The 24,835-nt window shown below is 39.1% G+C and overlaps 1 protein-coding gene across 1 annotated transcript; it reads left to right on the top strand.

The window, feature by feature from the left end:
- The first annotated feature begins 16,463 nt into the window (after positions 1-16,463).
- On the top strand, positions 16,464-24,247 carry LOC128367635 (polypeptide N-acetylgalactosaminyltransferase 5). The gene is made up of 10 exons (XM_053328249.1): positions 16,464-17,572; positions 17,674-17,840; positions 18,904-19,023; positions 20,061-20,196; positions 20,285-20,404; positions 20,542-20,659; positions 20,755-21,084; positions 21,540-21,620; positions 21,923-22,075; positions 23,284-24,247. Exons 1-10 carry the CDS (start codon positions 16,464-16,466, stop codon positions 23,422-23,424), a joined length of 2,475 nt encoding a protein of 824 aa, XP_053184224.1. The 3' UTR covers positions 23,425-24,247.
- Positions 24,248-24,835: the final 588 nt, after the last annotated feature.

Genomic DNA, 24,835 nt, shown 5'->3' with positions numbered 1-24,835 from the left:
GATACGTAGGCAAACTGCGGTGTTGTACCTTCTTTGTAACAGTTGTCTATTGATCTTCCTTCAATGCATTTATAACAATATCAAAACTTAAAAATAATTATTCCCTATAAACACCCTGAATATATATGTCAATAAACTTAAAAAATATTCTTATCAAAAGGTGCCAGAAATGAGAGGCCCATGGAAAAAGAGCTCCTTTATTGTTGTTTGTCATCGTTACACTGAAGCTGCCAGTGAGAGGTATTGTTGCTCAGTGGAGCACACGAGGCCCTAGTTGCATTGTTGTGCCAGGATTTTAAAACAGGCGGAGTTATCAATAGACCACAGACTATTCGATTTACTCAGCTGTGCCTCTTGATACACTTCACAACCTCGCACGCCCAACAGCCAGCCATGATCTCACACAATTGGGCTGCTTTACTGACAAACACTTTTGTTCTCAGATGGATCCAGGTCTATGTCTAATGGACACACTGTGCCATCACTCCGAAGACTCTCACTTTCAGCTCGGTATCATCAGTGTGGTGACACTATTTCAATTAATAAAATCTAATTAGAGTTTGCCATTATGGATATTAGTGGCCAGATTGTATTAAGACATAATTAACCCTGCAATGTGCTTATGACAGCAGAATGGAGTCTGTGGATTCAGCCCCATGAAAGAGGACAAGGAAATATAAGACAGGCGGAGGAGAAGACAAGGCCTCAGCTGTGCTCTGCACTGATCTACACACTGTGATTACCTGGAGCAGAAAACCAAATGTAAAGGCCTTAGGCTGGCTTTGATATTTCCATCGTTTGTTTGTCTGCTATGACCTGGACTACATCTAACAGACCTAGACTGGAGGTCAGTAGGAATCAAGGGAGGAGAGGAGAAAAGAAGAAAGGAGAAAGAGGAAAGGAGAGGAGAGAATAAAATTGAAAACAACAATTATTATTTACCAGAGATGCTTACTCTTGAGATTGCCAAGCACACACAGAGTTCTCCTGTCTCTGTCTCAAACACACCAACTCCCTTTCCTCTCTCCCTCTTTATCTGATACACACACATCTTCACACCCATTATGGTTACCTTTGCACAGTATTGGGTGCCATTACCACCCCCACCCCAGCACTACAGAAATGGGACCAACTTTATTCTGTCAGGGCGCTTATTAAAAGATTACCTATTCACATTTCTGTAGAACAGACCCTTAATGAGGATAAAAGGAGACCCCTACAGTTTGTCCTCACTTTTTGACGAACTATAAGCAAAATGGTGAAAATGACAAGAAAGCTGTCCTATATCCTTGGCACTCATACTCTAGAAACGAGGTATTGTCTGGATAAATACAGACACAAATAAGTTGAAAAGTATTGGATATTAAAGGGGAACTCTGATTTGACACATCAAAGTCTGTTTACATGTCTTGAGAGTATGTATAAGAGAAAAGTTGTATGAAGCCCGTTGTGGCTGCAGAAGGAGCTGCGGTAAGTCTGACAAATTGTCTCAAGTATCAGGTGATCAGCATCATTTGGGGATGAAGACCACAAGTTTGTAAATGAAATACATCTGAGGGTGTGGAGTTAGAGGGAAGTGAGGTTAGCGACTCACATCTACATTTGCTGCTTGGAGCATAACATACCTGAATCTGTGCATTCAAGTAAATCAAGATAAGTTGCATGACGGGTAATGTAAGGTTTTGACAAGGAAGAAGAATGCATGGAATTAAATAGACGATATCTCTGGTGCTGCTGCATCGATTTTGATCCTTTTTTTTTAACTCTTCCTTGTGAGTCTGAAAAAGTTATAAGTCCAATATGCATATTGCATGCATACATGTAGAACAAGGCTGCCTTTTGTCTTGTTTGATCTGCCTTTTTAATATCACATGGACTGCAGGCAAAAAGGCTATTGAGTGGCAGATAGGGGTGGTGATTCTTTAACAAAGAGGGCCAAAGGGTGACAACATTCATTTAACTACTTTCATTGAAGACAAGACTTGCACATCAGACACTCTCAACATGTTTAATCATTTAGAGCAGTAGTTCCCAACCTGGAGGTTGGGGGGGGGGGGGGGGGGGGGGGTTCTTGTGAATGACTGGGCAATTATATCTCTTTGGGCCCCAAAGGTATTCAAATTAGACATAGCCTCCACAACCAGTGATAAGGGGTCCAAGTAGACATTGCTTTGTTTTGAAGTTGTGAAAAGCCAAAAAGGTTGGAGACCACTGATTTAGAGGCATTAAATGGGTCATTTTACAAAAAACTATGACAAAGTATGAGAAAATAATCTTAATGGCAACACAACTGATTCTGTTAACCATGATTTTACCTACACAGCTATTAGCCAATCCAATGCAATATCAGTCAAGAATAGCATCATTTATTTGAGATGGGAGGTAATGGTTTATACATGTGGGGAAATTCAGACATTAATGAAGGTTAAAATGTTTATCTTGAAACTATTTTATGGAGGTATTAATTATTCATTGTCATTTTGGAGGAATTGTTGAAATGACATGGAACAATTGGTCACAAAAAAACCTTATATCTGGGAAGATGATAACAGCTGTAATTAAGTTTAACGAACTTGGGGAAATGTTCTCATATTGGGCAGAAAAGTAAAAGGTGAAAAAAACATTTGAAATTTTCTTTACAACTTATGCACTCTTATTAAAACTTGTGTAACAGTTATTTGAACTCCAAATTAAGGGGGGGAAAGTAAGCTGATAAATCAAGTTTGGCTACTGTGTTGAAATTTTACCGCATTTTTAATTTGACATAGCGTTCAATGACAGCTCACAACCGTTTTCTCAAAACATTGTTTTTGTGTGTAGAGTAATACAACCAAGCTCAAATTTCTCTCATCCCTTCAAGCGCAAAATACAAAAGGCCTAGGCTGCCACTACCTGATTCAATCAAGTGTGTTACATTGTATACCCATGGGCAACAAGGCGACTTGTATTTTAATTAATAATGTAATACCCTGGTCTCAAAGGCTTGGCCCTTGGCATTCTGCTTTTTTTTGTAAATACTCTCAAGATACCAGAAAAGATGCTGGGAGCATTTTTCGACACACTCCAAGCAACCACATTTGATACATAATGCTTGAAACAAACACTCTAGCATTTTCGAACATTGTAAGAGTGAAGGGAGTTGTGGTTTTTGGCAATATGTTAAAGCTAAGGAACCAAGGAGAGGACATTGTGGTACATGATATTTTTTAGGTGCATTAAAAAAGAGTAACAGCGAGAGATAATAAAATGTCCTATGTAAGCTGAGTACATGGTTAAATAGACCATGTCTGCATTTATATAGTGCTTTCATGTCTACCAACCACTCAACACACTTTACAACACATCAACATTCACCCATTTACATACATTTATACACTGATGGCAGAGGCTGCCATGCAAGGTGCCAACCTGCTCATCAGGATCAATATAGTGCTTTACAGTATTTCTAATGCTCACTCACCCATCCACACACATTCACACACCAATTCACCATGCAATTTGGGGTACTTGCCCGAGGACACTGGACAAATGAGGGATCAAACCACCGACCTTCTGATTAGTGGTGGACCCGCTGTACCTCCAGAGTCACAGCCACCCATTGTGTGAATGAAAGTTAATGTTAAGGGCTATGAAGAGAGAGACATGGCCGTGGGTGGTGTGTTGTAAGGAGTAACAAGCACAGTGAAGGGTAAATGCACGCTTCTTTGGAGATCCTGGAAATAACCCTTAGGGAACTCAAGGGTTTGTGGGATACAGGCTGTGTTCAACCTTTCTCTGCAGCCACACACACCCGAACAACAGGAAACCGTATGCCATGAGAAGTAGTGACTCATTTGTTCACATGTAACAAAAATGTTAACTAAACATATAAAAGTAAACAGCCAACTGACACACATTTAGTCATGGAAAATGTTAAAAATGACTTGAAAAGTTCTTATTAGTTACATTGAGGCAATATTTTATCATAGCACTGAGACAATAAATGTGTTTTAGTTGCAGAAACAGATCAATAATTTGTCAATGATTTACATTACAATTGTTTATTGTGTACAATATATGTTAACTGTAAAATAATTTTCTTAAATCACAAATTAAATGTTTAATAGAACAAACATTTTAATTAGTTAACATGAGCACAGCCACAAGTAAATCTAAAGTGATTATTCTTGCCCTCAGAGAAAGACTGTCTCCCCGCACTCTGTCAAAAGGTCAATTATGGCCCCAAACCGGCATGCAGTGACAGTGACCTGGAAGCGCTACTGATGACCCCACATCCAGGGGCCCAAAAGAGTTGATCATCTAACATGCAGGCTGCCCGGAGCCATGGAAATCTGACATTTGTCCTTATTCAAATGAACACAAACAATATGCATCTCATGCCTCTCCCTAACCTGTGCCAAATCTAAGGCATAGGGACCAGCAGTCTTAATGCATTGTCCTCCAATCCAAGTCCATGCCCTTCCCTGTGAATACAGCAAACACAGAGCCTGCAGGAGGAGAAGGTTGCGAAAAGGCACCATCTTCTAAGGATCTACACTCACACTGGCTATTATAGTTCTATTCTACAAGACTGGGGTCAGAATGGGGTTATAAAGTAATGGTAAATATTAAGGGAAGGAGGACTACAAAAATTATTTTTCTTTGTTCATATTTTTAACACTAAAAATAGTTATTTGAACATATGAAAGTCAACCAACATGAGACATCTATATCAAAGTTAAAGAATATGTCCAGTCAATTTTTTATTTCTCATTTTGTCAACAAATCCCTTGAATCCCATTAGTCTGTTTCTCAATATTTCTGGACTTCTCAGGTCTTTCTGTAGCAATTAGCCTCAAGCCCTCTGATTCCTCTTTAAAAAAGGGTAATGTATTTATACTTAATTTTTTAACAAATGCTACATTTTCCTAGCAGTGAGGTTTTTAAGCTAATTTTCAACAAATGAGAAGAAACCGTGAATTTGTTGGGCTGAATATTTTCAGCTGCAGTTTGACGCTCTAGTGAGTATATACAGCAGCAGGACATGTACACTCACTGGCCACTTCATTACCTCTCAATTCATTCAACACCTGTGCCATTTAATGTAATCCATTACAACAGCTGGGTGATAAATTGTACATTTATGAACCTGTTATATTTTCAGTTTTTGTTGACATTGTCAGAAAGGTGATAATACCATTTTATTTTTTGTTATTGAGGTTGCAATGGATGGTGTTGCATCATACTGAGCAGTGTTCCTAATATTTTGTCCCCCCTAATAACATACATGAGGGGCAAAATATTAGAAACACCTCTGAATATAACGCACCCCAATACACGACCACCACCCTCAATACGTAAAGTGGCCAGTGAGTGTATGGGAACTAGACTTAAAATCAACGACAGTGGGCGTCTTTATGTCACAAAGTTCAACATTGTGGCTCAATAATGTGTTTTTAATGACAATAGTGGAGGTCTGTGACATGGAGGATCAAGGTAAATCCGGCTTTGGCTAAACAGGCACTTGTTAGTGAGATCAATCTATTGGTGGTTTTATGGTCTTTTCATTAGATTTGCTGACAGTAAGAAAATGATAGAATATAACCAGACTCAGTTCGGTCAAATATGACAAATACCCATAATGCACTGTCCTTTCATGCTGAGCCCAACATAAGCCGGTTTACTACACTGGAGTAAAAGCTTTGCAAAAACACCTCAATAAGAAGGTTATTGCCATAACGCCGGTGCATACACAGTAAATTCCCCTTGAATAGCACTTGCCTGAAGCAACACCTACCATGGTAAATGTTTATCCATGTGGACTTCCCATCTCATGCTGTTTTGTCTGTGTGTGCAGAAGGTAGCGGCCTGGCCTGGAACTGTATGACATAGAGCAAGGGCTCTCATGTCTTCAGGGCATTCCACAGAGCATGATCATGAAAAGCAGAAACATGAAGAAAACTGCAAAAGGTTGAGCCACAGAAACGTCTTTCTTCTGCACGTCAGTTAATTTCCTCTTTCTCCCTTTGGTTCCACATCAGTTTTCTATTATGTTTTGAACACAGTGAAAACATAATACAAATCATGCTGCTGGAAAAAAAATCTAATCATTACACCCTCAAATGAAAAAATGGATACCAGTGAAAAATGTACGGGAATTGTTATTTTTCACATTCTAATTCACATCACAAGGAAGAAAAGAAACACATGCTGTATATCAGATTGGTTTGGTGCCTTTTGCCCCAAGCCATGCAGCACACACTGATATTAGTTTTAAATACAGATTGCTGGCAATAATAGAACAGAAGTGTCCATGCCTGCCATATAATCCCGGTCTGGAGTGCCTCACATTGCTGGCTTGCCAAGACAGCTTCAATCAAAAAGCTCAAATAAATGTAGTTCTTTGGGCTCTGTCAACTGTAAACTGTTATTGATCCCAACAAATGAAATTTGTTCACGTTGATCGATCAAACACATTATCTGTGTTTTCCAGTCTATTACCAGCAAGTGGAAACTCAGGAGGCATCAATAAATAGAGTTGGGTCACCCCGGATAGATTCCTTTCAAACTATGAGGGCTGTAAAAACAGGCGACCAAACATAAGTACTTGTACTTAAAGGTAATGGACCTGCATCATGACTAAACACTAAGTGCCTGGGGTGTCGAAATGTGGAAAGCACTTCTGTAGCACCTTCAAGGGAGACACTTGTGTATGTACTGTATACTTGCCCTCCTCTCTTCTGCCCCTGTTAATACCCCCCTTCTCAACCCTCTCCCCAATCTCGCTCCCCTACACATGAAAGCCTTCCAGCTGGCACCCAGCGTCTGTACTTGGCAGGTTGGGGGGGAACATGAGAATTAAACCTATATCGCCCCAGCTACCAGTTCTCAAATATCAGTGGAGTCCAGCACTTCACCAGGGACTGCTGAGAGGAAAGCATGTGAATGGAACAAAAGGCTACTTCTGGCACTGCTGTCTGCCGTTGCAGGAATGAAGTTTTCATAAGGAAGTAGGTACAAATGATCCTGTGAAGACGAAATCCTTTGGCTGGGTACAACACTGCTGTATCTAATGTGCGAACGTGCTGTTTTATACCTGATTATGAAGCTACTACAGGCGCAACATCTGGTCCAGTTCCCTTGCTATTTTAGCATCAAGATTTTCCACTAAATTATAAGTTGTCACTGTGACTAAGAGAAATGCAAAGACCTAAATCCACTCCTATACGCTGTAAAAACACATTCAGTGTAGTCAAATTATTACATCTAACTAAAAGTAATTACGTCCAATACAACAACCCTGCCCAGTTTTTGTTAAAACCTTTTTTTTTTAGAAAGCTGTTAATTGAACTTTATGGTCATTTTGTGTGACACCGTTGGATTGTATTGCTTTAAAGTGAGAGGGGTTTTTATAATTCAGTCTGCACATGTGGTATAAATAAGGTGTAAAGTAATAATGGACACACCTCTCAATATGATATAAATTAAATTAACTGGTAACTGTGTATAAGTTGCTGTCTTAGTTGAAATCCAAAAATAAATAACGTCTGTAGGCATCAATGTTGGTGCACATCCACCAACCACATCAAGTGGTTGTTGAGCTGCAGTAAAAATGTCATCGGTATGAAGTACACTGCAATGAATCAAGTTTAGGAAACAATATCAAAATACTTATTTCTCTCTCTCAGGTGTACTCACTTGCAGGTAGCTTTGCAAGCCATTAGACTCGTTATACTTTCCTTGCGCGAGGTTCACAAATCTCAGCTGAACTAGACTAAAACCATCAGCCTTTCACATTTCTCCAGACTAACAGGAAAGTGACAGCTTGTCCACAAACCAAGGGCAGCCTTACTAGAAATAGGAATATCCGCCCCTCTACAGTGATAGAGCAGCTCTGATAGCTCCTTTATTATGGAAAATTATTTTAAACAGCATAAAATGGTGGAGGCTCATTTTTCCCATGTTTCTGCCACTATCACTCCAGCTATTGATAAGATGTCTAAATTTATTGCAGAATAATTCTGCAGGAAAAGAGATAAAAGGTTGTTGAATAAAATATGAGGCGAAGGCTGTAAATTGTAGCAATGCATATCATTTCATTCAAATGTAGGACGCAATTACCATCTGCTACACTCATCAGTCCCCTCCTTTATGACTTAATTATATGTTTAATGCTATCAGATCAAGGAAAGGGCAAAACAGATGAATGAGAGAGAAAGAGAAAAGATTCCGCAACAAGACAAAAGGCAGATGAAAAGTAACATAAAAGGATGGAATTGATTTCATTCACCGGGAAATAGAAAAAGTTAATTTAGATACAATGTTCCCTCATCTCCTGTGCCTTTGTAAGATAATAAACCCAGCATGTTGCCAATAGGTCTCATACCAGTCAAACAAAAGAAGTCAAGTTGCTCAAAACTGCAAGTCTTTCTTGCATTCATTCTGAGAAGATGGAAACTTGGTGAATCGTTCAATGTGTTATATGATCACTGCAATATTTTCAGTCCACACAGATCTCTCCATGACACTGACGCATTAACTACACCAAAATTTACTACATAAAAGGTTTAGCAGTAAGGTGTCATAGAAGGCTACAATGTATGTGTTTTCCTCTAATTCATCTGACACATGAGACACTTCTTTTGTATAATATTTGATCATACTATTCATGATTTTTTGCTTTATTTTAGTGCAATGAAACTATCCTGTTGTATTGTGTTCTCTATGACTCCATCAATAGGGTAAAACCAAACTTCACAATACCGGAAACTTTTTGTTTGGATGCAAATCATGTAAGGTAGTGTTCAGAAAGAAAACTGGGGTTGTCCAAATGGCTGTGGGGTAAAAAGCTAGCCAGTGGGCATCCCAGGTGCCAGCGGGCACTGTCCTAACTGTGTACCTTTGGCCAGAACTCATTATAGAGTGACATTTAGGACTGCTGCTGTCCATGCCAAGTCAGCCCTCTGGATTGAGACAAATTATGTAGTTATTTTTTATGTCAGACATTAAGTCATGTCCGGTGGGAGCCAAATTAGTATCACCTTCATGTCACCTGGGGGAAAAAATGTATAAAGGCTTTGGACTTCTTAAACAGGGGCGTTATTTGGGTTATTGGGTTTTGTTCTTAAAAAACAAGACTGAATTAAATTATGGCCTGATTCACAGAGACTTTAACAGTAATATGATATTTTAGAAGTGAATATGTGATGAGAAAAATTATTTAGTTTCAAAAGAAAAATTCTTGCTGTGAAATATATTTATTACCCATGCAGCACATGCAGCAATTCAGTAAAGATATAAGCATACAATGAGAGGAGCAAAATCACAGTCCTGTTCAGTTCTTTCTTTCTTTCTTTCTTTCTTTCTTTCTTTCTTACTCACCAGATTTTCAAACAGAGAAATTTCTACCTGTACACTGTAGAACGTATGATGATTTCCTTTGCTCTGTGGAGACAAAGAAGTGACAAAGAAAGGAGCCTAAAATTTGCCATTAATCCTTCATTAAAGATTAAAAAATATTACACTGAATAAAAACATCTGATTTTAATCATGAGGGCATGATATGCTTCATGTTTGACCCAAAATGTCAACATCCAGTAAAGACACAAATCCTACTTAGGTGATACTTGATAAACTTAATCTTGTTCTATTTTTCTCAACTTTATCTCATATATACAAATGGAATTGCTGTGTCTGACAGCATTAGTCCGTGTTACAGACTGTTATCCCAGCAGACAGTGCACAACATGAACAGAACAAAAGCTCCATCTTGTGGACTAAAGTGAGTACAGCTGAAGAGGTTCCCAGATTCTCCCGTTAGTCCGGCCATTTATAAACTGGGCTACAGATAAGCTTGCATTTAGCCCTTGAAACAATGAGTTATGTATCAGAGACAAAAAAAAGGAATTAATTAAATGCATATGTTTGTGTAAAAGTTGTTGTAAATGTTTAATTATGTTCTTATTTATTGACAGGAACATTTACTGTATAAGAGATCTGTGACAACATCAGAGGACATAAGTAATTAAACTGTTGTAAGAGACACTAAGTGAGCAGTTGCAGGTATCTCACAAAGCATGAAATGAGTCAAAGTTGTTTATCTTCATTGTGTTATTGGGCAAATTGTAGATAATTGCTCATTTGATGTATTCAGAATAAAGCATTCCTATGATGCATACACTATGGATATTTTCCACGCAAAACTTCAAGATGTAACCAATGGAAAAAATGGGATGTAATTGATTATAAGTTAATTGTGCAAAGGTCTCCCTGATGGGAACCATCTGTCAAAACAAGCTGTACATTCACTAATTCTAATCATAATTAATTAAATGGCTAACAAATTACATACATCATAGTTAGTACAGGGGGGAAACTACCGCAGGAACTGTTATGAAACAAATTAGCTTTAACAATGAAAGAAAATTACATCACATAACTAAATATTATATTCATTTCCGCAAGCCACATTTCTTAATGAATTCTCTAATTAATTTTATACACACAATGTGCATAATTTGGAGCTGAAAATGTCAGTGGGTCAGACTTAACCATATTGTTTCTGGCTGTCTATTTCAACGACTGCCGTATAAGCGCAACATGACCTCTATGTAAATTACACAGACCAACTGTTGTAATTTTAATTCCAGGGTCTAATTAACATGTTCTAAAGATATCATACAAGTACATTTAGCTCATTTTACACGTGCCGGTGTCAATGGAAGATTTTCATTCACCTTAATTTTTGTATAATGGCTTTGATAGGAGACATCCAGACAGCTTATGTCACACATGCCAATTATGAAAGAAATAGTTATTATTTTTTCCATGCTGGTGTAAAGTGTTGAAATCTGTTAGGGTGACTCACCACTCTTAAAAAATCAAGACTACTGGAGTTGGGAGCATTTACAGACACCATGATTGAGCTAATTCATTGAGCACTTACATGTAAATTACGACAGTATTTCCAAAAGAGGTGGCATTTTAGCTGTGACTATCATGCTGAGGTCAACAGGCTCTACATGCAATCAAAGTCAGTAAGAGTGACTGGCTAAAAAAATGTCTTCTGTTACAGAAGCATTTGTGAAAGAATACTCCACAGTTCAAAGTGGCACAGTAATGATCTCGGGTACCAAAGAACTGTTATCAAGTGTTTTTTCAGGCTGTAATGGCCCATAAGAGACAGTTAGAGACAGTTTTTACTCAGAAGAGCTCCGGAGGTCTATCTACTCTAATGGGTCAAATAAAAAGCCTATTGTACTACAACTAGTGATTATTTTCATTAATGACTAACCTGCTGATTGTTTTCTTAACTAATATTTAATATTAAAATTTTATACAGATTTTTACAATTTATGTTTCCTGAATTCAAGGGGGTGGATTTGTTTTGTATGACCAAAAAACAAAAGATGTTCAATTTAATGTGAAAAACAGAAAACCCTCATATTTGTGAAGTTCACAACCTAAAGATGTTTCAATTAGTGGAGTTGACAAAGGCTATACAGCAATATAAAACAGATTGATCTCTCTGTGTGCATTTGTATTTGTGTATTTCTATTATTTCTATTGTTGGTATTGGTTGCCCAATAAAGTTGCAACAATAAAGTATCTAAAGTATATATCTAAAGTATCTCTCTATCTGTATGTTAGAGCAACCTGTAAGTGTGTCACTGCAGGTGAAGACACTGAATGAAATCATATGTAATGGAAACCAGTGATTGTCTTTGACTGTTTTTCCCTAACCTGTGCCCATTCAGTTTAGAGAAAATACAATCAGATTTACCAAATGATGCCATCATTGAGTGTGAATGCAGAAATGGGTGAATAAATGAATAAATTGCCCAGTGGATGGAACATATAAACTAACACATGCATTGCAGGGCTCGGGGGCTATCCTGAGGCCAATCATTTAGCTAACACACTAATGAAAGCGTGTGTAGTGTGGCTAAGGGCAGCCACCATGGGAGGTACCACTCCCCTCCCTCCTCATGTTGGGGACTGTTAATAGGCTGGATGGAGCCAATGGGACTCCCAGGAGAGGGCCTGTTGATGAAGAGGAAAACCTGTCGTCGCCCTCACTAATCACTGCCTAATGGCTGCAGTAACACAGGTTTTACAAATGTGATTTCGCATGTGTGCCTGTGCACGTGTGTGTAGATGTGCTGTGTGTGAGAATCAGGGAAGTTTTGTATTATTGATCATTCTGAATGTTCATTTGGGAATCTATAGATTTTCTATTATTGGATGTACGCATATTTTGCTACCACAGATTGGTAAAACATCAAGTGAATAAATAGTTACCAATATGAAAGTGCTCCAGGGTTATTGACAGATCCACATACACATTAACGGTACAGTAGCTGGACTCAAACTGACTGACATGTCTTTTAATACAGGGACAATAAAGGAATTCAGAAAACACATAGAGTAAATTGGAGCTTAAACAATTACCTGATTGATCAATTAGTCAATCAACAGCAAGCTAATCTGCAACAATTTTGATTACCAAGTTGTCATTTTTAAATAAAAAATTCTAACAATTCTTTGGTTCCAGCTCCTCCAAATGGAGGATTTGCTACATTTTTCAGCAGCAAATGAAAACACCAGGGACAACAATGGAAATAAGTCCAGGGGGGTATTCCAGAAAGCGGGTTATGTGAAAACTCAGAGAAAGTTAACTCTGAGATGAGGGAAACTCCGTGTTATCCGTTCCAGAAAGAGAGGTAACTGAAACTCTGAGTCAGTCACCATGGTAACTGACTCTGTGAACATAACCTGCTCGCTGGCAGGTTTTCTACAGAGTTTCTACCTGTCTCCTCCTACCTGAAGCAAGTTGCCACACATGGATGGTCCGTTTCTTCACAATTCGATAGATTTATATATATATGTATAATAAGTAAAATAGTGTAAAATGTTAATCTACTAAGCAGGATATTAGATGAGACCACGTGCACGTAGTGGTTGTTGCTGCGCCATTACTTTCTCTACGCTCCTGAAGCCGCTCTCGGAGATATGAGCTTGACCGAGCTGAGGAGGAAGGGGGAGGGGGCTGTGTGCGTGAGCAGTGATTGACAGCTGTCAGACACGCCATCAGACACAATCCTGGCTCTGATTGGTTCTTTTTGTCCGGTCGCGGTGGATTCTGGCAATTTGCAGTAGGAGCAGTAGGTGGGGCTAAATTTTTACAGATTACTAGTTTCATATAATGCTGTCTTTACATAGTGACAGTCTTAGCAAATATGACAAAAAGTTACTTTGATAAGACTTACCAACTGCAGCTTTAATTGTTCTATCTAACGCCTGATATTTATAACCTAATTTAAAATAGGCCTATATTGTTGTAAAAATAAACTGTCTCAGTATGTGAACCATAAATGAATGGTTTAAATAAAATATCCTCATAGGCATTTAAATTGAATATCCTACTTTGGTTCAACTGCTGGTCAAACAAATGAGCAATTAAAAAGAAATCATAAACTGTGATCTCATGATGAACAAGTATCATTTTAAATAATTGATTAATACATAAAAATCTAATTATACCCAAATTAGCCGTGGGTTAGCCTATAAAAATGATCTTTAGTTGTACCTATGTCGACATTTTTCATTGAGTCTGCTTAAGCAGTGTGTGAAATGTTTGTGGTTTAAATGGAGAAACATTTACCCAGATGAATACATGTAGTATGAGGACCACACACACACACACACACACACACACACACACTCCTGATTAATCACAACGGTGGAGCCTGTTATGCAACAATTTGAGGCGTATGCAGTGTGGGTTCATTGTGTAGGTCAAACATGCCTGCGTCCATCCGACATGATGATGTCAGAGCAACTTTTCTTAATAGAAAGTGAAACAATCAACCTTTACAGGCTATGTGGCAGCTCGCCTGCATTGTGCTTACCACGTACAACGGCGACCAGATTGACGTCCGTAGAAACTACTGGCTAGCTGCAACTTTTTGCCAACTTAAATGCAAGGCTGTCAAACCCTTTCCCGTGTGTATATACTAAGCGTGTCAGATACGCTCCTATTTTAAACAATGCAGCTGTCTGTCTGCACTGGCTCCGTGCAGGCTCGTCGCGTCTGAAGCATTCATTACGCATTTATTTACACTTCAGTCATGTGTATGGGGCTCTAAGCGCTTTCAAAACACGGCTGACCGACACTCAACACTGCACCTGAACGCCTCCGGGATGAACACACACACAGAAGCTGCTGCTGCTGACGTGCTGCTAGTGCTACGTTTACAGTCTAAACACGGGTTAAGTATAAAAAAAACTACTTCCGGTTAGACCTTCAAAGTAAATTTTTCAAATCTATCTTAAAACCATAGGTGTCCATATGAGCATTGAAACATTTTTTTCTTGCTGTTATCATTCCTCCTGTTCATACTGGCCGTTAGAAGATCCCTCCATAATGCACATTTCATTTGCTCTGGGTCAGTCCACTGTCTCACACTCACTCTGTGTCAGTGTGCTCACCGATATCCCAGGGTATCAATAAACATCCAACACCACAGCAATCTTTGAACAAGGACTTGAGTGAATTTCTTCAACAACATGTATGTGTACACTGCCTGGCCAAAAAAAAAGTTGCCATCAAAAAAAAAGGTCACACACTCAAATTTTTCATTGGACCGCCTTTAGCTTTGATTAAGGCACGCATTTGTTGTGGCATTGTTTCGATAAGCTTCTGCAATGTCACAAGATTTATTTCCATCCAGTGTTGCATTCATTTTTCACCAAGATCTTGTATTGATGATGGGAGAGTCAGACCACTGCGCAAAGCCTTCTCCAGCACATCCCAAAGATTCTCAATGGGCGATGAATCCTGGCATTGTCATCTTGGAATATGCCCATGCATGCCTGTAGTAAACATAGCCCTGAGTTCTACTGTTGTTTTTCTACGATTTGATTTCACCAAACGTTTCACCAAACTTAAACACTTGGTGAAATCAAATCGTAGAAAAACAATAGTAGAACTGAGGGCTATGTTTAATAGGGAAAGTAAGAGCATTTCCACGTGCACAATGTGAAGGAAACTCAAGGGATTGGGACTGAACAGGTGTGTAGCCTTAAGAAAACCACTAATCAGTAAGGCTAATCGGAAAAAAAGGCATCAATTTTCTTGGGAGCGTAAAGATTGGACTCTGGAGCAATGGAAGAAGGTCATGTGGTCTGATGAGTCCAGATTGACCCTATTCCTGAGTGATGGGCGCATCAGGGTAAGAAGAGAGGCAGATGAAGTGATGCACCCATCATGCCTAGTGCCTACTGTACAAGCCTGTGGGGGCAGTGCTATGATCTGGGGTTGCTGCAGTTGGTCAGGTCTAGGTTCAGCAACATTATATGCCCTAAGAATGAGGTCAGCTGACTACCTGAATATACTGAATGACCAGGTTATTCCATCAATGGATTTTTTCTTCCCTGATGGCACGGGCATATTCCAAGATGACAATACCAGGATTCATAGGGCTCAAATAGTGAAAGAGTGGTTCAGGGAGCATGAGACATCATTTTCACACATGGATTGTGTCCACCACAGAGTCCAGACCTTAACCCCATTGAGAATCTTTGGGATGTGCTGGAGAAGGCTTTGCACAGTGGTTTGACTCTCCCATCATCAATACAAGATCTTGGTGAAAAATTTGGACAGAAAACACTGGACGGAAATAAATCTTGTGACAATGCAGAAGCTTATTGAAACACACAGTGAATGCATGCCGTAATCAAAGCTAAAGGCAGTCCAATGAAATATTAGAGTGTGTGACTTTTTTTTTGGCCAGGCAGTGTATAAGTGTGTATGTATGTAGGCCTACATGTGTGTATATGTATGTATATACATTTTATTTTTATTTATTTAATTTTTATAGATAGATAGATAGATAGATAGATAGATAGATAGATAGATAGATAGATAGATAGATAGATATAAAATGTCTATGATAATACGGGTATGATTTTGAAGGTGAACACCTCACTTCCTGCAGTGTTGGCGGTGAACTTACTGTCAGCTCCGTGCAGGCAGAGACTTTCCTGCCAATCTGTCCAATCAGAGCTGAGGGATAAGGTGGAAGTCTGCGGCTCTACGTCCTCATACAAAGCTTTGTGTCAGTCAAAGTTGTGGCGTGGAGATTTGAGCGAAGAAACTGGGGGAACTTTAGCTTAGTTTCTCTCAGTCGGGAAGGAGGAAGTCGGTGGATCATAATGTCCCTAGATGGCTGGAGAGGACGGGAGCGACACGGTATGACAAAATAACTTGAGTGTAGCTTTGTGCTGGGCCGCGGCTGTCAGACCTGCTGTATATCTCTCACTGACAACACTGATTGCTCCATGCAACATTTGTGGCATGCCACGCAGGCACCTAACTTCTCCAAAGTCAAGAAAACTTGGCCTGCAGCTCATTAGTGGCCCACTCAGTATGATACTTTGACGTTTTCTATACTTACCCCCCTTTTTAAAGAAACCTGACAATGATGAAAGTTAGGAGATACTTGAGGGGCAGTGGGAGGGTACTCGCATTTGTGTTCATTGCCTCTGTCATTTGGCTGCTGTTTGACATGGCTGCACTCCGCATATCAATAAACGATGTGAACAGTCATCTGTTGAAGGAGCGAGTTATAAAAGAGAGGGAGCTTTTCAAGCAGCAGGCCAAGGCAACACAGGTGGTGAAGAGGGGGTTTAAACACCCAGTGCAGAGGGTGGACTTGGCTGCAACACATGCCGTTAAAGGGACACTCAGTTCAGGTATGAAACTAGCCCAAGTATACAGGCATGGAGGGAAGAAAGAGGGTCAGATGTTGGGGGATGTAAAGAGGGGCCATGTACAACAAGCAGGAGATAATCTGTTCAAAAGCGGCCACTCTGAATCTAAATATAATGAGGGAGCTACCCTTCAAAAAGACCCACCAAAGCAGGGTGTCGCAGCTAAAAAAGCAGTGAATTTGGATCAGAATGGACCAAAATTAGAGATAAATGGAGTCAGAGATGGCTCTAATAAAGTCATTCCACCTGTAGTGCCGTTTAATATCACCCAAGTGCCACCTGGTGTTCAGAAAAACAAACCCATTAAAAGCCGAGATTCTGGACAAAATGCTCTGGACAAAAAGGATTTAAAGTCAAATGTAAAAGTCAAGGATGTCAAGGATGAACCAAAGACGAGCTCAAAAGTGAACAAACTTCAGTCCAAGGAGGCACACCCTGTTAAAACAACATCTCCCAACACGGATGTAAAAGGAAAGGAGGTTGACATAAAAAAGGAGGAGAAGCAGGTCAGGAAGTTTGTCAAGAGCGATGTGAATGCAGCAAAGCAACCCCCGAAACCTACAATCAAGCTCCCCACAGGAGAGGATGCCAAGGGTAACTTCACTGCTGTCAGGAAACCAGGTGTACACAAAGTGCTTTCTCTGGATTTGACTCACGCTCCCAGAGATGTCAATGCGGTGGGCCAGTTTGGTCAGGCGGTGATTGTTGGCAGTGATGAAGACGTGGAGGTGAAGAGGAGATGGGATGAAGGGCATTTTAATGTCTACCTGAGTGACAAGATCCCAGTGGACCGTGCCATTCCTGATACCAGGCCTGAGATGTGAGTCTCCTTTTACACATTACAACTCATCTCTCAAATTGCTGTGACTGACAAGCTAAATTGTCTTTCTTTTTCTTTTCTTTTTATGCCATGTTTTCCAGGTGTGCACAGAATGTAGTCCACAATGACCTGCCTTCCACCAGTGTGATCTTCTGTTTCGTGGATGAAGTGTGGTCCACGCTCCTACGCTCCGTTCACAGCGTTCTCAACAGATCTCCGCCACACCTTCTCAAAGAGATCATTCTTGTGGATGATTTCAGCACCAAAGGTAAACGTTTTTTGAAAGCTTTACAGGTCGAGCTTATTACCTCAAATCAGTCTCCCCAGGTGGTTAAAATTACTAACAGCAAGCACCAAAACTCCTCCTTTAATGACAAAAGAGAGCACTAAGTTTTCATTATTATAGGTGCTGTAGTTAATTTCTTTCGGCTTGTCTGCAATGGGCAGTTTGCCTAAAAAACATCACATTTAGTGGTAGTGAATATGTGTTTATCTTCATACAATGTCCTATTTAAAGTGTATAACTGTTAGACAAAGTTTTACAGTAACTAATGGTAAATAGCCTAATATTTGCAATATTTAAATTTTTTGTCACTGCCACTCACAAGTATCTATTTGCTTTTCTGAATTTAGTTTCTTTCATGAAAACATTTAAGCATTTGTTAATTCATTGGTAAGGATTAATCACATTACAATTGGGTCGCAACTCCTAATTATTTTCATAACTGATTAATCTTTCCATTTTCTGATATTAATTGTTTAGTATGTAAACCAGTGAAAACATCCCAGAAAAATGTTCCCAGATTGTAAGGTGACATCTTCAAACAGTCCGAAACCCAAAGATGTAAAAAAGATTTACAATCAAACTAAGAAAATTAGCACATTTCCTTATTTAAGAAGCTGGTATGGGTATGTGTGTTTTGCAGTTTACTTAATGACCTGAACTACTGTATTAAGTCATTATCGAAATTAGGGCTACAATTAACAATTATTTCCATTGTTGATTAATCTGTCAATAAGTGGATTTGAAGTGTACGAAAATTGTGAAAAATGTCAATTACTGTTTCCCGAAACCTAAGATGATGTCCTCAAATGTCTTCTTTTGTTCCACACAACAGTCCATCATCAACTAGCACGCACAATAAGTTCTTCAGCTTCACGTATTATTTGATTTCTGGTAGTTTGTGCAAGTTTTACCTCAGTAGTTAAATGGGGCTCGATGATAAGTCAGTCTATAGTCACCTTTGTCTGCTCTCAGTGATGTCAGCAAAATAACAAATAACTTGTCAACATGTATGCAGTTGTTTTATCACTCACTTTTAATCCTGCAGACTATCTGAAGGAGCAGCTGGATACATACATGTCCCAGTTTCCCAAAGTCCGAATCATTCGTTTGAAGGAGCGACAGGGCCTGATTAGAGCCAGACTGGCCGGAGCGGCTTCCGCCAAAGGTATGCACTGTTATGATAAATCATCTTTGCAACAAATGTTTTTAATGTATAGTTTATGTACAGTCGTTTGAGGTGTGCATGAGGGAACATTAACCTCCAATTAAAAAGAACAGTAACAGAATTCACATGGAAGTGTTAAAACAGACATAATTGTAAATGCAAAGTGTGCCCCTGAACTCTGAGGTTAAAGCTTTTGAGAATAATATGAGAATGATGTCATTAAGGTATCTATTCCAAGTAATCTCCATCTATTCCAAGTATAAACTGCATACACAAAGCCTGATGTCAGTGACTAAAGTACAGGCTAAACCTATAAGCCATTTTAAACGTGTTTTCTTGCTGCTAAGATCTGTAGAAGAAGTGTATGGAAAATTGTATCATGCTTATCAACATGCTATGGACTAAAAACACTACTTTAAAAAGTGACATTGTTTATAGGTCATGTTTTCTCAGCTCTGGCACTTTCAAATGACCAAATCTGAAAGTATAAACTCTTTTTAATTATCAGCACTTATACTCAAGATGTGAAACCAGAAAAAGAAGAAATGAATGATCACACAGTCCCGTCAGTGTCGGCTTGAAATAATATAATAACAACCAATATTTTTTAGGTCACTGTTCTCTCAGGCAACAAAGACACAGACAACACACTAATCTTCACTTTTTGATTTAGTAATCTCTGTTCCTGAAACTCTAAACTGACACAGATAAATGGGTTTAACCACAGAAAGTCTGTGATCCACTCTCTTTTATCTTGCAAATCCAAACTGTCTGACAGCTTGATGCCTCCATTTGCACTAGTGCACACATTTAGCCAGTTGTGAATATGTGTATGTGATAAACATCCTTGTAACAAACACAGACTTGGACTTGGACTTGCACCTGCTCTCTCATCACATACTGTTACACTGCTATTTGCATATATAAACAATTAACAGCCTATCAATGAAGTCTTTGATAAGAGTTACAGGGGGGTGCACTGTTAATAAGCAGATGTGGGTATTTGTTTAACTACAGGATGTTTGCTTTCTTCATAGGCGAGGTTCTTACCTTCCTTGACTCCCACGTCGAGTGTAACGTAGGCTGGTTGGAGCCACTGTTGGAGAGAGTCTATATGGATCGCAAGAAAGTGCCCTGCCCTGTCATAGAAGTCATCAGTGATAAGGACATGAGGTGACTTGAGTAGCAGAGTAGCCACACTGTATATGGGATGGCATTTAATGGGATGGGTTTTAATCTGTTCTGGCTCTTTCTTTTTCAGTTATATGCTGGTTGACAACTTCCAAAGAGGTATTTTCAAATGGCCTTTGGTGTTTGGCTGGAGTGCATTACCAGACGAGTACATTAAGAAGAATAACATGACCATTGCAGATCCTATCAGGTACCTAAACAGAGTCCAAGACCAGAGGCTTTTCTTGCTGTTATTTCTAACTTATGATTATTTATGATTCTTGGCTTAAACTCAGGTTTATTTTTTATTTTTTATGTAGTGTATGTATTTCATTATTTATCCTTCAGATGTCCAGTTATGGCTGGAGGGCTTTTCTCCATAGACAAAAACTACTTCTATGAACTTGGTGCCTATGATCCTGGCCTGGATGTGTGGGGTGGGGAGAACATGGAGATTTCATTTAAGGTATTTGCTATCACTCATCTAATCCAGGCATAAATATTAGTCATATTTATTATAATTTCATATGAAAATGATCCCACATGTTGCGACTTGACCAGATCTGGATGTGTGGAGGCGAAATAGAGATCATCCCCTGCTCTCGAGTGGGGCACATTTTCCGAGGACAGAACCCTTACAAATTCCCCAAGGACAGGCAGAAGACAGTGGAGCGTAACCTGGCGAGGGTGGCTGAAGTTTGGCTGGATGAATACAAGGACCTTTTCTACGGCCATGGCTACCACCACCTTCTGGATAAAAAGGTCACGAACATTGGCAACCTCACAGAACAGATCGAGCTGAGGAACAAGCTCAAATGCAAGAGCTTCAAGTGGTACCTGGAGAATGTGTATCCAGACATGGTGGCTCCATTAGTTAAAGCGGAGGGCCTGGTAAGTGAATGCTCCTGATACGTACATTTTTCCTTCTCACAACACACAATTATTCTATTTTCACTTCAACTTTATTTACATTTCCCTAATTGATCAGTTCCAAATCAAAGTTTGTAATGCAATAGCAATCTGACATGTTAATCTGACTACTGAATAAGCATCTTAGTCATGTCTTGTTCTGCCCACCAAGAACACTGTAAGGAATGAATTATCTTATCCTCTACCAATCAGTTTAAAAGCAGTTTCATAAACTATAAAACACTGTGAAAGAGCTAAATTCCTATCATATCACATCAGTCTAAAAACTATTTTCTCCTTGCAGTGAAGTAGCAATGTTACTTCTCCGTATCTGACAACTTTTGAGTTTTATGTGCAACTTAAAACAAGTAAACAAATGTTTGTGGTGCTGTTGCTGCACTCCTAATTATTAACCAGCATCTCATGTTTCCCTGTAGGTCTTTAACCGTGGCTTAAGAAAATGCCTCAGTCTACAGAAAAACACTCTGTCCTTTGAAATCTGTGATCTCAGTAAGCAGGTAGGTTTCATTTTATTTATAACATATCTAAAATGTTTCTCAGAAGAAAATGCACATGTTAAGCAGATTTGGCCTCATGACTGTGATAATTATGCAGCGGGGCATAATAAGACAGGACCCAAGCCACGATAAACAAGGGTGGAGACCAAGATGAGACCAAGACTTTTCCAAATGTGGTCATCTTGGATTTAGAGCAGCCCCGACGAGCCATTATTTAAAATCCTTTGCTTTTCATTCAGTTTAATAACATGCTGTTCTCTATTCACTCTGTCTTTCTTCTCCCTTTCTCTCTTATACAACAGAGTCAGCACTTTAATTACACCTGGATGAGGCACGTTCGCCAGCAGGACCTTTGTGTCTCTCCCCTAGCCAAAGACAGCGGCATCACTTTACAATTATGTGATAATGCCAAGGCTGAACTCCGCTGGTTCCACAAATCCTCCAACTCAGCACTGGTACGTTGTCCTTGGCTTGGATGTGCCATGTGCTTTCTCTACCATATTTGTTTTTCTTGCCTTCACCTCTGTCTCTGAAAGACAACAGAAATGATCTGTTGTAGATTTTGCTTCAACAACACATAATATTTTTGAACCTTCTCATGTATGACTGAATAAATGAAATGAAATAAATGAAAACATCCTGCAGAATGAGGTAAATTGGCAAAGGTAGTAATGATAAGACAAGAAGGTGGTATCAACAATACAACCGCAAACAACATAGAAACACATCCACATATACAAGACATATACAATACATCCACATATACAAGACATTTTGGAGATAATAACATAATAACATAGAAGGCATTCTTTATGCTGAACATGTGCTCGGCCAGGATGTTGGTGCAGTGCAGAGATCACTCAGCCAATGCGGATAACTTTCAGCTGAAAGGACCTAATATATTCATAGGAAAGGTTGCCAAATTTTAGAATTTTTTACATTAGAGCCACAGAGAGAGTGTTAAATTTTCTCTCATTTTAAACGGTAGGGCATCCTTTATCCAACATGTATAAGAGGAGGTACAACAGTGCATCAGAATAACATGCCTCGCTAGCAATGTGAGAAAAGTTCAGTGAAATAGGATGGCAGCAAATGGTCAGTGGATAGGACACCAAACAGGCCAACTAAAGGTGAGAGCTGGATGTTAGCAGATGTGTTGGCTGAGAGTGAGTCAAAGGCAGATTTCCAAAATAGAGACAGGGCAGGACAGGTTCAGAACATGTGGGTGAGATTAGCAAGTCCTAGGTGACATTTATCACAGTTTGGATCTGTGCCAGGATAGATGTGAGCTAGTTTGAAACTTTTTTGTGTTGTAAGAGCACATTTGAGATATTTTTTTCAAAAGTTAATAGTTGGATGAACAGTTAAATGAGTAACTAAAAATAACTAAATGGTTGACAGGTAGGTACAGCTTAGTAGTATAGTAGTACATATGCAAACTCAACCAAACTAACCTAAAGATTGACAAGAAAATTCTACTAGACATTCAGTTTAAAATGAACTAAAATAAATCACATTTGGAACATGACAGTGTTGATGATGGGGCACTGGAGCTCATCTGGCAGGGATGTGGGAGTACTTCACACAAAGAAGCCAGGGAAGCACAGATTTAGAGGTTAAAGCTTTGTCCATTAATTATGTCTCTTGTTTTGTCTTTGTCTAGGCGGAGCACCTCATGGCGGAGTTTGTTTCCCGACACATGTGCCTGGAAGCGGGGCCTCAGGGTGACACTCTTCGCCTCGGCCCTTGTGAACCCTCCAATGCCTTCCAGAAATGGCAGTTCACACACTACCACTCCCAGTGAAAAGACTGAAATGAGTTTTAAGTGTTTAAACATGCACCAATTACCGTCAGTGGCCTCATACTCCAGTACGGTCTGTGGTCCAGATTCTACACGGGACACTGGTGGCAGTGACATGTGTGCACTGTGAAGCAGAGGGTGTGGGGATGTGCAATGTTTTTGATGCCTTTTTATCATTATACCAACCTCGACTAACCTTGAGTCGAAACACCAGTGCCAGAATCCTGTTCAGGAAGGTTTGGTCTGGAGGGTGCTAACTTTAGAAAAGTTTCTCTACTCTGGTATTTGGGGAAAAAGACCACACACATGTGCCTTAAATGATTGCTTTAAAGACTGGGCTTCATGTGAATGTCCTGTAAAAAAACAAGTCTGATATGTTTAGTCAGACAAAATACAATTTCACTGCCAAAGATGTAAGGATTAACAGTGCCTCCATAGATTTGAAATGTAGAAATGTTTGTGTTTTTGCTCTGCCGGGACTGAATAATGAGTTATATTGCATGTAATTAAGAATTTACTAATTTTGTATAAAACACATATTTTTGGTGAGACATCAACTGTACTTTTTCCAGATGTCATCTACTTTACATTTGATGAGGTTCTTGGGTGGAAGTGCTGTTTCTCTGGTTTTAAATGCTGCATTATTTAGATGGAGGTTTGGTTGTGGAAACTGTATGAATTTCTTTTTTTCACTAGAGGGAAGTGTTGGTCTAAAACACTCAATAAACCTGTGCTGTGATTTGGACTGAACTGTTCTCAAACTCTTACACACAAATGGATGAAAATGTTTTTTCTTACAAAAGTAGAAATAAAACAAGTTGATAAGAATTTACCTCTTTATTTATTATTTGTCTTTTTTTACCTCTTTATTTATTTATTTAATTATTTTTTTCTTATCCACCAGTAGTAATAATAATAATAATAGGTGTGATTTATATAGCACCTTTCACATACCCAAGGTCATTAAGACACATATTTGTACTTATGTTTAGGTATTACTTGATGCTTGCAGTTATAGTTTCACTGCCTCTGCACTCCAAAGATTAAGATTAATGCTTAACATATTGATACCAGCCTGCATCTTAGTTATTACAGCTAGTAGGATTTTAAATCCCCAAGCATTTTACAGTATGTATTTAATCTGCTGTTCAAATACCTGCTTTACATAACAACATGTTTTCATCCTTTAACCATTGCAATGAAAAACATACCTCCTGGATCTGAGATGGTAAGTAGGCATTCATCTCCAATCACATTACACAACAGATATAAATAGCATTCTTCATATAGAAATCCTATTAGTCTTGGCATTTTACATAAGGTTTGTGTGATCTTGTGAGTTACAGCATGGATGTTCAATAAGCTTATACTATCAACAAGTTGATGTTAAAATTTAGATGTGAAAATGAGTTAT

Source organism: Scomber japonicus, chromosome 11 (genome assembly GCF_027409825.1).
Source record: "Scomber japonicus isolate fScoJap1 chromosome 11, fScoJap1.pri, whole genome shotgun sequence".
NCBI classification, from domain to species: Eukaryota; Metazoa; Chordata; class Actinopteri; order Scombriformes; family Scombridae; genus Scomber; species Scomber japonicus.
Note: the sequence above shows the minus strand (reverse complement) of the source record. Positions and strands in the feature narration are given on the sequence as shown.

What these genes read in the sequence shown, in the direction of transcription:
- LOC128367635 (XM_053328249.1), top strand. Translation starts at nt 16,464, where the DNA reads ATGAAAGTTAGGAGATACTTGAGGGGCAGTGGGAGGGTACTCGCATTT. An exon ending in ATCAGTGATAAGGACATGAG is followed by an intron (nt 20,197 to 20,284) that starts GTGACTTGAGTA and finishes TTTCTTTTTCAG; the next exon opens with TTATATGCTGGTTGACAACT. An exon ending in AATCCTCCAACTCAGCACTG is followed by an intron (nt 22,076 to 23,283) that starts GTACGTTGTCCT and finishes GTCTTTGTCTAG; the next exon opens with GCGGAGCACCTCATGGCGGA.